Genomic DNA, 15,397 nt, shown 5'->3' with positions numbered 1-15,397 from the left:
GGACAGAAGGCAGCTTTTTTCCTCAGGTAGAGGGTTCTGTGCCTTTCTGACAGTGCTGAGGTGCTGCCACAGGGTGCCCAGAGAAGCTGTGGCTGCCCCATCCCTGGCAGTGCTCAAGACCAGGTTGGACACAGGGGCTTGGAGCCACCTGCTCTAGTGGAAGGTGTCCCTGCCTGTGGCAGCGGTTGGAGCTGGAGGAGCTTTAAGGTCCCTTCCAACCCAAATTCCATGATTGATTCTGTGATACCTTTATTCTGCTGCTCCTCCCTTTTGCAACCACCAAGTCCTCTCCTCCCCAGGCCCTACCAAAGTCCCTGGGCAAGCTGGCCAAGCTGACAAACCTGAACGTGGACCGGAACCGGCTGACGTCCCTTCCATCTGAGATTGGAGGTTGTGCCAACCTGAATGTGCTGTCCTTGCGGGACAACCGCCTGGCCCTCCTGCCCCCAGAGCTTGCCAACACCACTGAGCTTCATGTCCTGGACGTGGCTGGGAACAGGTCAGCAGCAGGAAGGGTGCAGCAGGCTTGTGGGCATCTTCCTAAGGAGGCCACTGCGAAGGAGCAGCGTGGGCTGGGCCCTGGTGTGTTTTGGGATCTGTGCTGCTCTCAGGATCCGTGGTTTGGAGAAGCCCAGCCTGGCTGTTGGATCTTAGAATGAGAGCATCTGGCTCTGAAGCTTTGCATCTTAAGCCCTTCTGCACATTACTTGAACACAGGGCAGAACTGATGCAGAAGTGTGGGGACATTTTGCCACATGTGAAATAAAGAACAGGGGAGATCCCTGATCCAATGTGTTGCTTACTGCAGATAGTGCAGTTTCATGTCATCAGTCCTCAGGTGATTGATGCCAAAGCCTGTTCATGATGCACACCACCAAGGTGTGCAGATACCTGTGATCTGTTCTGCAGGATGCTGCAGGTTTTAGCTGTGGTTCTGTTAGCTGAGGCTGGTGGTGTTTGTAGCAGTTGGAAGCTCACCAGAGCTTCTTTGTGGAACACTGTGTCCAGGTCTCCGAGACCATTATTTTTATTGTCCTCAAACCCCTCTCCAAAGTTCAGTTTTCACCCTGTTGATGGGAGTTGTCCTCTGTTAAACACTGCTGAGGGTGGGCTGCTGGACCCAGTTTCTGGCTGTGACAGCCAATGCAGCACGAGCTGCTTCAGTGTCTGTAACAGTGAGGGACCCTGTGGTGGCGTGGCTCCTGCAGTGCAGATGGGGCAGCCTGGAGCTAAGCTGAAGTTCAGCTGAAGTTTAACCAGCAAGTTCCTCCCTCCTGTTGCAGGCTGCAGAACCTCCCTTTTGCGCTGACAAATCTCAACCTGAAAGCCCTGTGGTTGGCAGAGAACCAGTCCCAGCCCATGCTGAAATTCCAGACGGAGGATGATGAGAAGACAGGAGAAAAGGTTCTCACATGTTACCTGCTTCCTCAGCAGCCCTCTCCCAGCCTAGGTAAGAGAGCACATCATGAATGGTGTCTGCAGGTCTGTGTACTTGGGCAGTGCTTTAGGGAAGAGGCCATAAACTGTCCTCTCTGTGCTCCATTCCTGTGATACCTGTAGCAGACTTAAGCTCCTGAGTGGCTGGTGGCTACTTTCCAAGGCAGAGGTAGTTAAATGAGAAATTGCTTCTCTGCCAGGTGATAAAGAAGCTGCAGCCTTGGCTTAAAGTCTTCTGCTTTGATCTATTGACCAAGTACTTGCTTTTCTGTAAGGTTTGCTTGCCATCGTGATGATATTCTTGTGTCAGTACTTCTGGTTCATGCCTTAATCCTAGCTGTTTCCTTAGATCTTGGATAAGGAGCGCTAGAGCTGAACCGTCTGGGTCCTTCTGTAGGGGCTGCTGTAGATCTGGTGGGAGATGTACAGGAGGTGATGAGATCTGGAGGCTACATCCTTTTTCCTCAAGGCCTCTGTGCTAGATGCATGGGTTGATATAACAGGATAGGTTGAGGACTGTCATTCACCCAGGCCCCCCGCCCTGCTCATTCAGAAGCTAGCTCCCACCCTATTATCTTTCTCCCCAGAGAATCTTTTACAGAATAGTGTGGACGAGAGCTGGACAGACACCAACTTAAACCGAGTCAGTGTGATTCAGTTCCTGGATGAACCCAAAGGAGATGATGAAGAGGAGTCAGGAGCTGAGAGAAGGGTAAGAAGAGTTTCTGGAGGCTTGTTTGCTCCCTGTGGAAGCACAGGCACAAGCTAAAGAAGTGCCTAAGAAGTGGAGGCATTGTGGTGTCAGTGTTTCACTCATCAGAGATATGCTGATAGTTTTGGAGGGCAAAGAGCATTTGGTGCCCTGAGCAGTTATGCGAGTATAAAAGAGAATTCCCTGAGAGCCACTTTGGTGCTGTCCCGTGGGAGCTGAGTTGTGACTCCGACCCTACCCATGGAGCATTTGGGTAGTCCAGAGATCCTGTCGGAGCACTGTCAGGACTGGATTTTACTTGACCCCTCACTGGGAAAAGATGCCCAGCCAAACTCGAGCCAGGTGATCCAAGTGTGGAGCTGGATGCCAGCCCATGCTGTGGTATATCCCATCACTAAAGTAGTTAAACACTGTAGACACCCTCAAAAACTGAGGCAGATCTTTTTGGTGTAATTGCAGATGCAAAGGACAGGGTGAAAGTTCCAGTTTCCAGCAAGAACTCTCCTGGGTTCAGTCTCCTGCAGGACTTTTTTCCCCTTTTCATCTTGCAGAGAGAGATTCTTGTTGAGTTCTGAATCCTTCTAATAAATGACATTTGCATCCGTCCTTGCAGCATCTGGCCTTGAGCTGTTGTTGGGAGGGTTTGTGAGTGGCTTTGATTGGTTTATTAATTTTAGAATACCATTTTTCTGGACTCTCAGCTGGGATGGAACCAGCATTGCAAATTCCGGAGCAGGAGAATCATAGAATCATCTACTGCTTTGGATTGGAGAGGACCTTAAATCTCGTCCAGTTCCAACCCCTGCCACGGGCAGGGACACCTTCCACTGGAGCAGGGTGCTCCAAATCCCATCCAGCCTGGACTTGAGCACTGCCAGGGATGGGGCAGTCACAGCTTCTCTGGGCACCCTGTGCCAGCGCCTCAGCACCCTCACAGGGAAGAGCTTCTGCTTAATGTTGTAACACCGAAGAGCGAACTCTGAGCACAGTTCCCTGCCTCCATTCCTTTCCTCTCCCCGGCTGTAGCAGTGGAGAGCCTGAATCAGATCCTGCAGTGTGACATTCAGGTCCTGTCCATCTGGGTTCTGACACTAGTAAGGCGTGATTTGATGTGATTCAGCCCTGAGCCCTCACTGAGCCTCCATGGTTCTTCCCTTGGCAGGGCCTGCAGCGCCGAGCAACCCCTCACCCCAGTGAGCTGAAGGTCATGAAGAAGGTGATGGAGGTGCGGCGCAGCGAGGTGTGTGCTGCCAGGCCCGATGCCAACAGGAATTCCCCCAGCTCTGAGGTAAGGCCTGTTCCCTGACTAAAGAGCATGGAGCGGGCTGGGAGTGTGCGTGAGCTGGGCTGAAAGAACCTACCTTGGGTAGGTGAGCATGGGTTTCCTGGAACCCAAGTGTTGGGAATCTGTCTTGTGTCAGCTGGGGTCACTGGGACAGAGCAAGAGATGCGACCAGAGAACAACATGAGGGGAGCTGTGAGCATTGCTCCCTCTTCTGTCATAACACAAGGAGAGGAAAAGATTATCCCAGTAAAGAATGGGAGGAACGGGGTGCGTGGAGGAGGCATCTTGCTGCTCAGGTGGGATACTGAGAACAAAAGCCTACACTGATGGTGGGACAGGGGTGGACCTGGGTGAGGTGCTTGGCAGGGAAAGCAGTGGGAGGCCTGAAGGAGAAGCTGGTTCTGTTGGTGCTGGATCATTCCCCACCTTGCGCCAGCTACATGACATTGCTCCATCTGCTGCTTTGGTTTTCATCTTGACCTTTACAACCCTCTTCCCAGGAGAAGAGGCTGAGCGCCCTGTCAAACCGCAGTGAGGATTCCCACCTTTCCAACAGCACCGCCTCTGCTGACTGCAGGGGAGAGGAGCTGGGAGAGGATGGGGAGAGGAGCTGGCCAAACAGGCAGGACGTGAGGGACCTGGAGAGGGAGGAGAAGCCCAGGGCTGAAGAGGAGCGTAAGGAAGCTGCTGACCAAGAGGAGGAAGATGTGGAAGTGGAATACAATGAGGTAGGAGCCTAGGAATTCCAGCAGGTTCATGGTAAAAAATGGAAAGACTTGAAGCCTCTCAGGGGGGACCTTATCACTCTCTGCCTGACAGGAGAATGGAGCCAGGAGGGGCTGGGCTCTGTTCCCAAGGAACAAGGGATGGGACAAGAGGAACCGGCCTCAAGCTGCACCTGGGGAGGTTTAGATGGAGATGAGGAACAATTCCTTCCCCAAAGAGTGCTCAGACATTGGAACAGGCTGCCCAGGGCAGGGCTGCAGGCACCGTGCCTGGAAGTATTCACACACCAGGTAGACAAGGCCCTCGGTGCCATGGGTTAGTGGTGGCCTTGGCAGTGCTGGGCAATGGTTGGACTTGATCTTAAAGGTCTTTTCCAACTTGGTTGATTCCATGATTCAGTGATTCTGTGAAAGTTTCAGGTAAAATGGTACATGGATGTACAGGTCTAGGCATTACTGAATGCAAATAGTGGCTGTGAAAACCAAGTGCAGATAGATCCAGGCAGCCTTTGGGAGCTGGGTCTATGGGAAAATAGGAGGGACAGTGTGGCAGCCAGACAGGGAATATGGGAAAATCAGGGGTTCGGGTTTGAGTGCCCTCAGTCCCTGGAGCTGACAGAAGATGTGTCTGGGTGAAGGAGACAGGAAAAAGGAGACTATGGAGAAATGCCGTCCTGTGTGTCCTGCAGCACAGGAGCAGCAGTGCTGGCTTCCCTGTGTTGGTGAGGGGGACAGCAGGTTCCGCTCTGCCTCCAGGTATGTCCATTGCTTGAGGTTCACAACCTTTCTGGGACTTTGCCATTGTAGCCCACTGTACACTTTGCTGAGGACACACTGATACGGAGTGAGGATGAGGATGAAGATGAAGAGCGACCGTTCCCAGTGGAGAAACAGAGGCTCATCCGCAAGGACACACCCCATTATAAGAAACACTTTAAGATCACTAAATTGCCCAAGCCAGAGGCAGTGGTGGCACTGCTCCAGGGGCTGAGCACTGATGGAGTCCCCAAAGAGGAAGAGGAGTTGGGAGGCTGCAATAACAACACGGAGCCCGAGGATCCGGAGGAAGTCTGGGATGAGGATGACAGGAAGAACGGAGTTTTATCTGCTCAGCCACCTGTGAAGGTAAGGCCTTGTGGGGAGGGGGTAGCTCAGAGGCGTGCCAGACCTTCCTTTTACTCTGAACTGCCAACCAGGTTGATGTTGTATCGTTGAAAACACTGACAGGAGGCTCCAGCCCTTCAGGACACACATGCAGAGAGATCTGGGGCTCAATGGTTGTCCAAGAGCTGTGCCATGTTGTTCCTGCCTGACTCCTTGCACTGTACCCAGATTCTTGCACCCTTCCGATTATGTGTGGTGTGTTCTGTGCTGCAAGATCAGTTCCTGTGTCCCATCCCTGATGGGTCCTTCCATTCCTTTCAGTCTCCTCCTTGCTGGTTGTTGTACCTCATCTGCAGCAGGATGAGCTTTATTCCTGGTGGGTCTAATCTCAAGCTGATGTTGAGGCTGCTTACACCTGTGCTGAGAGGAGCAGGCTGAGAGGGCAGACACGGGAGAGCTGGCTCCAGATGCAGCCTGATGTAGGGTTTGCTGGGTTTAGGGGAACTTGTGCTCTGGAGTTTTGATATTGCCATGGACCACAATGGGCCTCTCTAGTTATGCTGAGGGCTGATGAGATGGGAAGCCCTTGGTTCTACTCAGCTGAATCACCACCTTTGGTCAAGGGGACACAGAGATTCTTACCTGAGGAAGATCCTCACAGTGGAACAGGAATATTCTGTTGAGGGACCCTGCATGAAGTTAGAGCAGTGCTGACTGAAGGCAGGGTAATGGTTCTGGGGGGTGTATTTGGCAGGCAGGGATTAGATGTGGCTGAATCTCCATCACAGTCTGACACCAGCAAATCTCATGGGTTAGATGTGGGTCTCAACTGGTGAAAGGTTCTGGAGTGGAATCTGTTATTCTGTTACTGCGTGCTGCAGGTTCTGGGGTCATTTCCACCCCACGCTGGAGTTCAGGCTGCTCAGGGGAAGGTTCTTGTGCTCACGTTTGCTTTGGAGCCTTTCTCTCAGTGGCTGCTTGCCCTGTTGTATCCAAGCTGATACAGCTCATCCCGTGCTCCCTGGGGATGAGGCTTTAGTCTCCTTACTGCCTGTAAAGTTCTTCACAAAAAAGAGTTGCTGCTGCTTGTAAGACTGCGTGAGGCCATCCCGAGCCCCTTCATCCCAGACCTGCCATGCTTGGAAATGCCCTCACCCAAAAAGCTTCTTCCAGTTGGGGCCTCCAAGCTGCAGATGCGCTGACTGACCCTGTGGCAAAGCCTGTACCAGAGTTACCTTTGTTATCAGCCAAGCCTTCTGCCTGGAAAGCACAGTTCTCCTCATGGGGCTGGGTCGCTGCCTGCTCCGTGAAGGATTTATTAGCTTGCCTCTTGAGCTGTCCTCCAGGAGCGGGAATGTGGGGAGCAGTGTCCCTGTGCAATGGAGTTTGAAGAGGTGCTGCATGCATGGAAGGAGGAGGTAGGACAGGGTGCGCAGGAGGCTGAATCCTTAAACCAGAGGGTGTTTTGCAAAGACAATGGCTTTTCCAGAGAAGTTCCAAGGTTTGTGCCTTTGGGAGCACTGGCAGGATGCACTGTTCCACCAGCGAGGCTCTTCCCTTTGCAGGAGGGACCGTGCAGTTTCATGTGGGATTGCTTCATTCCTGTGCAGCAGCTGGATGGCACCAGAGGTCCCTCTGTGCTTTCTCCCATGGTTAATCCTTCCTCCTTCACTGAATGACTTGGTCCTCATGGGTTAAGATCAGCTTGTGAGGTGGTGGCCACAGCCTCAGAGGGTGGCACCCTGTGAGCCCGGCAGCCCCCACTGACACTTGCTGGGACAGGAGCCGTGTGAGTGGGGTGCTCTGGTGCTGTGTGGTGTGTGTCTGTTGGGTGGTGGTGGTCGTGGTGGAGGGTTTGGTTTATGCTCCACTAATCCGCATGCCTCTTTGCTGGTTCCTGTCCTAACAGGGGGTGTCGTTTGATCAAGCCAATAATCTGCTGATTGAACCTGCTCGCATTGAGGAGGAAGAGGTCTGTACCACTCCCACTGTTCTCTCTGCCAGAAATCACCCCGTCTGCTTGATTTGCTTCCCAGGCTCACCCGTTGTTGTAGGGGGACTCTGATCTCTCTGGGTCAAGTGGCTTCTGGACCTGGCTGATCACAAACACACAATGATTGTTTCCTCCCCTGCTTTCACCTCCTTTCCCTACTTTTCCATACCTGAGGTGAGAATGGCTGCTGCAGATCAGGAGTGAGAGGGAAGACATGTAAGAACAAACCCAAAGGGGCCAAGGTGGAAGGTTCAGTCCCTACTTGCTGTGCACTGAGGAGAGAAAGGTGGAAGAGAATAAACAGATACTTCTGGGAGTGGTGGGTAACCCTGAGGCTGAGAGGCCTCAGGAGTCTGCCGACTGCTGTGTGTGTTCCTTTGGGAGAGGGAGGAGGATCTGACTCAGGACACTGCTATGGCATGAGGGAGGTGGGCTGGAGCTAAGAATTTGTGCACCTCATGCAGAGTCCCCTGTTGAATCCCCTCCAGTCCTCACATGCAGCACTTTGGGATGTCAGAAAGGGGCAGGTGGCACTGAGGGTCCATAAAGCTCCTGGCACATGGTGATCTGTGCCAGCATCAGGTCCTATGTCTCAGTTCATCCTCTGCGATCAACTCCCTGAGGTTGTTTCCAAGTGGGTTTGCCTGATCCTTTGGGCCGGGCTTTCTGCAGACAGCATTCCAAGGAGCTCTGGTGGACCCCCGAGCTGGTGGCACCAGACCCATATCTTATTTGAGTGCTGGCTGGTTGTCTCTGTGAACCTGGCTCTTGGCTACTCCCTTAGGTGTAAGATGGAGACTTTCAGTTTTGGAGCAAGGCTTTCCAGGAGGGAGATGAGAAATCCCCTCCCCTCCAGGTGAACACGAGCTGGCTTAAGTGTGCTCCAGTGTCAGTGTGTCCTGAGCATTTGTCCGTCTTGGCTCTAGATCACTTGAAAACATATTGATACTTGTAGTGTTTCTCTTGTGTATTGCTCTCCTGTCACTCAGAGGTAACACTGAATATAGGCAGGTGCTTCCTGATCCCACGTCTGGGAAATCAGCACTCTTGGTCCTTCTTCCCAGCTGTCAGATGTCATGTTCCAGTTGCAGTTTTCTTGCTCCTTGAGGTGCTGGGTCCAGGAAACCTCAGTCTTGTACCAGGAAACAGCCTCTCTGGCCCTGCCTTGCTCCTGCTCATGCTCTGACTGCATCTGGTGGAAGTGCTGGAACTTTTCTGGGTGGCTGTGAGAGGCCCCATGGTTGCTCTGCGGTCTCTCCAGTGCAGTCTTCTTTGTGCAGGTCTGTTCCCTCACTGTAAGGAGCAGCTCCCAGGGACAGGCATGGCAGAGACCCCCTCCATGCGAGGTGGTGGCTGAAGTCACCCCAGAGCTCAGCTCAGTGCATGGATCCACTCAGGGACACTTTATCAGCCCAGCACAAGAGGAACATGGAGCTGCTGGAGTGAGACCAGAGGAGGGCATGGAGCTGGTGCGAGGGCTGGAGCAGCTCTGCTCTGGAGCCAGGCTGAGAGAGCTGGGCTGGGGCAGCCTGGAGAAGAGAAGGCTCCTGAAGGGGAGACCTGAGAGCAGCTCCAGTGCCTAAAGGGGCTGCAGGGAGCCTGGAGAGGGGCTTTGGACAAGGGCCTGTAGGGACAGGCCAAGGGGAATGGCTTGAACCTGCCCGAGGGGAGACTGAGGTGAGCTCTTAGGCAGAAGCTGTTCCCTGTGAGGGTGCTGAGGCGCTGGCACAGGGTGCCCAGAGAAGCTGTGGCTGCCCCATCCGTGGCAGTGTTCAAGGCCAGGTTGGACACAGGGGCTTGGAGCACCCTGCTCCAGCTGGATGAGTTTTAAGGTCCCTTCCAAGCCAAACCAGTCTGGGATTCTCTGATTTTAGTGGGATCATGGTGGGATCTTCCAGGACTGCAGCTCATGTGGAAGATAAATTCTCCAGAACCATCAGTGAAAGCAAACTGTGGGACTCGGGCCAAGGGTGCACTGTGCAGTTGGGACACCTCAGTCATGGGCAGAGAGGTTCCCTTGTTGTCTTTCGTGGTATGTTGGTTGTGAAAGGCACGTCCCTGTCAGTGAATGGGTGGAGGACAACAGGGGAAATATTCAGGGCCTTAAAAACTACTCGGCATCTGAGTAGAGAATTAGCTTGGGAAGTGACTGATCCCAGAAACAGCATCTGCCTGCTGCTTCTGGAGATGAGTTCATGGCCTTGGGAAGAAACCAATAGGCTCATGAAACTGAGCAAGACCATTGCAGAGTGGAGACCCTGGTATCCTTTGAGCAGCAGTTTAGGTTCATGGTGGTGCTGTCACATTCCTTGTGTAATTTTATACAGCTCTTAGAAGGAGCTACTGGTGGTGTGTTCTCTAAGCCTAAGCCATCATCCTGAGCCAGAGACTATGAACCTTACCAGAGCAGAGCTGGAGACATCTGCCCAACTTGTGTCAGCACCTCAGCATCAGGGTGTAGGGAGCCTGGTGCTGTGGATGCAGCTGGTGCTTCCAGAGCTCTGGTAGCTGCTGGTGCCAGCGAGACTCGACCACAGTAGAAGGAATGATTTTGTTAAAGCACACAATGCTTTACATGATGCAGATATCTGACAGAAGGTATCTGGAGTCCACTGCTGACTGGCCCCAGGGATTTGTCAGTCTCCATCTGTGCTGCAGAAAAGGCCGTGTCTAGGCTGTAGGGAGGCTGTTGGAGGAGAAGCTGCTCTCTGAAGGCACGAGGCTGCACCTCAAGTCTCCTGTTTTCAGGCAAGTTTTGGAGAAATAGTCCAGAATGAGCTGCTCTGCAGCTGGAAGATGAGAATGGAAAGAGGGTCCTGAGTTCTGTTTGAGTGACGAATGCTCCTTTGTCTGCAGCAATGGCTCATGTGTTTGCCCAGGTTAACCTGCAGAGCAGCTGAAAACAGGAGTCTTGAAGGGCTCTGCCCTGGCAAAGCTTGTGCTCACCAAGGAGCTTTATGGGATTTTCTTGTCCTGTGATGCTTTCTCCCAGGAGCACAAGGCTGTCCAGAATAGACATGCTACTGCTTTTCCTCCCTAGGAGAAAGCCAGGCTGGCCATAGATGTTCCAAGTCCCTTCCCCTCCTTGCAAGGGGCTCAGCTTTGGAAGGTTGGGGCTGCCCTGCCATCATGAGCAGTCCTGTCATAGCAGTGATGCTGGAGCAATGTGGTTGTGTTGTGTACTGGGTGAGAGCACAAGCTCTTCAAGACATTGTCAGGGTCAGAAGTCTTAGGAAGCGAATTTGATTTTCCCACAATGTGACCTGTAGGTTTTAAGCCCTGGAAAGGTCAATAAACCTCTCTCAAGCTCATGTGGCCTGTATCTGCTCAGCTGGCTTGACTGAAATATACCTCCTGGCAGAGCAGTCCTTGCAAGGTCAAGGAAAGGTAAAACACTCTCCTTGCTCTCATTTACTTTTTTAAATGAATAGAATTCCCATTGAGCAAGGAAAACTCAGCCATATTTTCTGTTTGAATTTGTCTGGCTTTTAACTTATGGTTATAGGAATGGTTTTGTGCCCTTTTCCTACTGGCTTGAGGGGCCCTAGTATTATTCTTTCTGATGTTGTGATCTTCCAGTTTTGGAGGTGGGGTTTGTAATCTCTTCTTGCAGATGTCCAACTTCACATTTGTGGCTGTTAAGGCACAATTTGAATATGATTCACCTACAACATGAATCACAGAATCCCAGAATCACAGAATCCCAAGGGTTGGAAGGGACCTAAAAAGATCATCTAGTCCAACCCCCCTGCAAGAGCAGGGTAACCTACAGTACATCACACAGGAACTTGTCCAGGCGGGCCTTGAATATCTCCAGTGTAGGAGACTCCACAACCCCCCTGGGCAACCTGTTCCAGTGCTCTGTCACTCTTACAGTAAAGAAGTTCTTCCTGATGTTAACGTGGAACTTCCTATGTTCCAGTTTACACAAGAGCTACTTGTATGGTTGCTGTTTATTCATCAGCATCTATCACTCTGGGGCAGCTGCAAGTTTTATCTCATGGAGCTTTAAGGACAGAGTGGCAAACTGGAATGGTTTCTCATGCAAATAAAGAACTATCTGCAGAGTTTCCTTTTCCCTTGCTTTGCTCTCTCAAATAGAGCAGAAAGCAATAGAGGAGTGTTCTAAACAGAGAAGATGCTGTGTTTAAACACAAACTGCCACTGTGACTCTGGTGTTCACTTTTGAAATAGCAACAGGCAAAGCATGTAACAGGTATGGGTCTTGTAGAATCCTTGTCCTAAGCAGCAAAATAAATAGACATTAAAATAACCCCTGCAGAAATTAATGGGGCTTGAGCCTTTGTCTGCCTTGAAAAACTGGTCATGGAATGATTTGAGTTGGAAGGGACCTTAAAGATCATCTCATTCCAACTGCCCAGTTTTGAACCCAGTTTGCAAGCTTTGTTGGTCCCAGTTTGCAAGCTCACCAGTATTTTCTGGCTGTGTCCATAGAGGAGATAGATAAACTCCTAGAATGGATTGGAGACCTTGTGCTGGATGACGATCCCCATCTTGGAGCTGGGCCTGAAACAAGGCGATGCTGGGATAAGATGGTTCCCATTTCTGGAAGATGTGCTAATTCGGGAGCAATGGGCTGAATGCACAGCGAAGACAGCAATGATTATTTGGATAAATCCCAAAGTGAAGCCTCCTTCCACTAGTAGCAGCAGCCTCAGGATCTCATGCATCAGTCAAACTGTTGAGCATAGATTGTTTCTCCTTTTACTGACATGTATGCACATGCTCAGCCTCCTACTACTGGAGAACCCAAAGACTTCTCCAGATTTCTACCCCACTTGCTTTCAGGCTGAACTTGGCTTTGTTAATTCATTAGTTTCCTTATATTTTATCTTGAAAACTCTCTTTCCTGCTGTCTGACCCTTTGTTTGTCCTTGGTACATTTTCATGGACATCAATCACAGTCCTTCGAGCCTTCATCTTGCTAGTTCAGAACTATTGTGTGGTCGGAATGGTGCAAAGCGAATGACTGTATCAGTGCTTTTACCACACAAAAAGAATCAGTGAGAACAGGAATAAGAATTCTTCATTGCTGAAGAGAGGAAGTAACAGCGTGTTTCAGTGTCGCCCATTCCAGCTGAATCCACAGGACTGCTAAGGCACATGAAAAACAGCAAGGTGCTTGGTGACAGCCAGCATGGCTTCACTAAGGGGAAATCCTGCCTGACCAATTTGGTGGCCTTCTATGATGGGGCTGCAGAACTGATGGACAGGGGTAGAGTAGTTGATGTCATCTACCTGGACTTGTGCAAAGCGTTTGACACTGTCCCACACGACATCCTTGTCTCTAAATTGGAGAGACGTCAATTTGATAGGTGGACCACTTGGTGCATAAAGAACTGGCTGGATGGCTGCACACAAAGAGTTGTGGCCAATGGCTTAATGTCCAGCTGGAGACCAGTAACGAGTGGTGTCCCTCAGGGTTGGAAAGGACCTTAAGATCATCTAGTTTCAACCCCCTGCCATGGTACCTCGCTCTAAACCGTGATTCTTCATTAGGGACAGTAGTGATAGGACAAGCAGTAACAGATTGGAACTTAAACAGGGGAAGTTTAGATTGGATATAAGGAAGAAGTTCTGTACTGTTAGGGTGGTGAGGCACTGGAATGGGTTACCCAAGGAAGTTGTGAATACCCCATCCCTGGCAGTGTTCAAGGCCAGGCTGGACAGAGCCTTGGGTGACATCGTTTAGTGTGAGGTGTCCAGCCCATGGCAGGGGGCTTGGAACTAGATGATCTTAAGGTCCTTTCTAACCCTAACTGTTCCATGATTCCATGACTTCCATGTGCAGGCTTTTGTCCTGTTTCCAGTTCTGGGAATGGTTCAAGGCTTGGTAGCTACATCCAGGACTCATTTTGTTTCTCTTTAGCAAGTTGAATATTTTCATTTCCAGAGGGACTGTCCTATTTCATTCCATAGTGTAGCCAACCCAGTTGCTTTCAGGATCCCTTCTTTCGCTGTTGGCGTTTCTATGCCTGCGGCAAACCTGGGTGCCCGTCATGATGAGAAGACTAGCTTCTTCAATCCCTATTTCTGGAATTCATTGACAGAAGAACTACTCACAGAATCATAAAACAGCCCAGGTTGGAAGGGGCCTTGGAAGATCCAGCCTTTTGTGCCAGAGGGAGCCCAAGTGAGATGATCTGGTGCCCAAACCAATACCATCTTGAACCCCTAGTGATGGGGACTCCACCATGTCACTGGGGAGTTTGTTCCAGTGAGTGAGTGCTCTCAGTGTAAACACTTTTTCCTCATATCGAGATTAAATCATATCTCTATAGACACACAAAGCCAACCGTATCCTGGGCTGCATCCAAAGGAGCGTGACCAGCAGGTCGAAGGAGGTGATCCTGCCCCTCTGCTCTGCTCTTGTGAGACCTCACCTGGAGCATTGTGTGCAGTTCTGGGGTCCTCAGCATAAAAAGGACATGGAACTGCTGGAACAAGTCCAGAGGAGGCCACGAGGATGCTCAGGGGACTGGAGCACCTCCCGTATGAAGACAGGCTGAGAAAGTTGGGGCTTTTCAGCCTGGAGAAGAGCAGGCTGCGTGGAGACCTCATAGCAGCCTTCCAGTACCTGAAGGGGGCCTATAGGGATGCTGGGGAGGGACTCTTCGTCAGGGACTGTAGTGACAGGACAAGGGGTAACAGGTTCAAACTTAAACAGGGGAAGTTTAGATTGGATATAAGGAGGAAATTCTTTCCTGTTAAGGTGGTGAGGCACTGGAATGGGTTGCCCAGGGAGGTTGTGAGTGCTCCATCGCTGGCGGTGTTCAAGGCCAGGTTGGACGAAGCCTTGGGTGGGATGGTTTAGTGTGAGGTGTCCCTGTCCATGGCAGGGGGGTTGGAACTAGATGATCTTGAGGTCCTTTCCAACCCTAACCATTCTATGATTCTATATAGGTATAAATATTTGTATATATCATGACACAGGGTTCGTATCTAGATGATTGTAGAATCACAGGTTTGCTTGGGTTGGGAGGGACCTTAAAGCTCATCCAGTTCCAACCCTTGCCGTGGGCAGGGCCACCTTCCACTAGAGCAGGGTGTTCCAAGCCCCTGTGTCCAACGTGGCCTTGAGCACTGCCAGGGATGGGGCAGCCACAGCTTCTCTGGGCACCCTGTGCCAGCACCTCAGCACCCTCCCAGAGAAGAGCTTCTGCCTAAGAGCTCAGCTCAGTCTCCCCTCTGGCAGGTTAAAGCCATTCCCCTTGGCCTGTCCCTACAGGCCCTTGTCCCAAGCCCCTCTCCAGGTTTCCTGCAGCCCCTTCAGGCACTGGAGCTGCTCTGAGGTCTCCCCGGAGCTTTCTCTTCTCCGATGATAGCTACATGTTCATATCTATATATATTCACATCAAGATTAATTGTACCTATGAACCTTTTTTTTATTTATGGTTCAAAAATCTTCATACTTAATGTTCAAAAAATACATCCTTCCTTCATCCTCACTGAGTGAAATGTTGGAATCTCCTTAGAGAAGGGGATCTGCAGGAGGACACCAGAGCAGGTAGCATTGAGGTTGCCTGGCCTGCCTGCTCTCAGTGTGCTGTTAGTCACTGATCCCAGCAAACTGCTCTTACTTGCCACTCTCTGATTAACACTGAACTGGGTGCCGGAGAGTTCAGTGAATAAGTGCATGACTCTGACCTGATCCCTGCCACCTCTGCCTTGCCATTCCCTTGGGCGCTAAACCCCATCTGAACAGAAGAAGAGACCACATCAGAGGCAGATGTCCTGCTCCTGACCTGCTGCAGCTCCTCTGCCAGGGCAGGATCTTTTTCCGTGGTTGGTTTTAGCTGCCCACCGCTCCTGCAGTGATGTCCCACCTTCCATCCTGTCAGTGGCATTTCCAGCCCATCCCTTGTCCTCAGAAGCTGCTGCTGACGGAAGCAGGACGGATTTAGCTCTTCTCATCTTTCCTGGTGAGTCAGTGCCCTGGCCCCACGGCTCCTGGGGCTTGGGGCTCCGAGCTGGGTAAGAACCTTCTTTTGTTAAGGTGTTCCAGGAAAGCGGAACGTGGTGTCTGTATGAAGACATCTCCCGTGGGGACTGTGAGGGGATTCCTGCAGGGATGAGGAAGCGCAGACCTGAGCAGGACTTGGGGACCCTTTCACTGGTGT

General features: G+C 51.4%; 1 protein-coding gene across 18 annotated transcripts in view; it reads left to right on the top strand.

Moving 5' to 3' along the window:
* SCRIB (scribble planar cell polarity protein) overlaps positions 1–15,397 on the top strand; it is a 101,633-nt gene that overhangs the window by 24,271 nt on the left and 61,965 nt on the right. For 17 of the 18 annotated variants that reach the window (XM_065664202.1, XM_065664200.1, XM_065664192.1 and 14 more), the window contains exons 10-16: positions 300–499; positions 1,284–1,450; positions 2,025–2,149; positions 3,312–3,437; positions 3,935–4,162; positions 4,967–5,284; positions 7,173–7,235. In XM_065664202.1, the coding sequence (XP_065520274.1) occupies positions 300–499; positions 1,284–1,450; positions 2,025–2,149; positions 3,312–3,437; positions 3,935–4,162; positions 4,967–5,284; positions 7,173–7,235 (1,227 nt within the window). The remainder of the gene's footprint in view (positions 1–299; positions 500–1,283; positions 1,451–2,024; positions 2,150–3,311; positions 3,438–3,934; positions 4,163–4,966; positions 5,285–7,172; positions 7,236–15,397) is intronic. The other variant, XM_065664190.1, reaches the window with a different exon arrangement.

The sequence above is a fragment of the Lathamus discolor genome, assembly GCF_037157495.1.
Source record: "Lathamus discolor isolate bLatDis1 chromosome 2 unlocalized genomic scaffold, bLatDis1.hap1 SUPER_2_unloc_1, whole genome shotgun sequence".
NCBI classification, from domain to species: domain Eukaryota; kingdom Metazoa; phylum Chordata; class Aves; order Psittaciformes; family Psittacidae; genus Lathamus; species Lathamus discolor.
The sequence above is the reverse complement of the archived record's forward strand: the minus strand, read 5'-3'. Positions and strand labels throughout refer to the sequence as shown.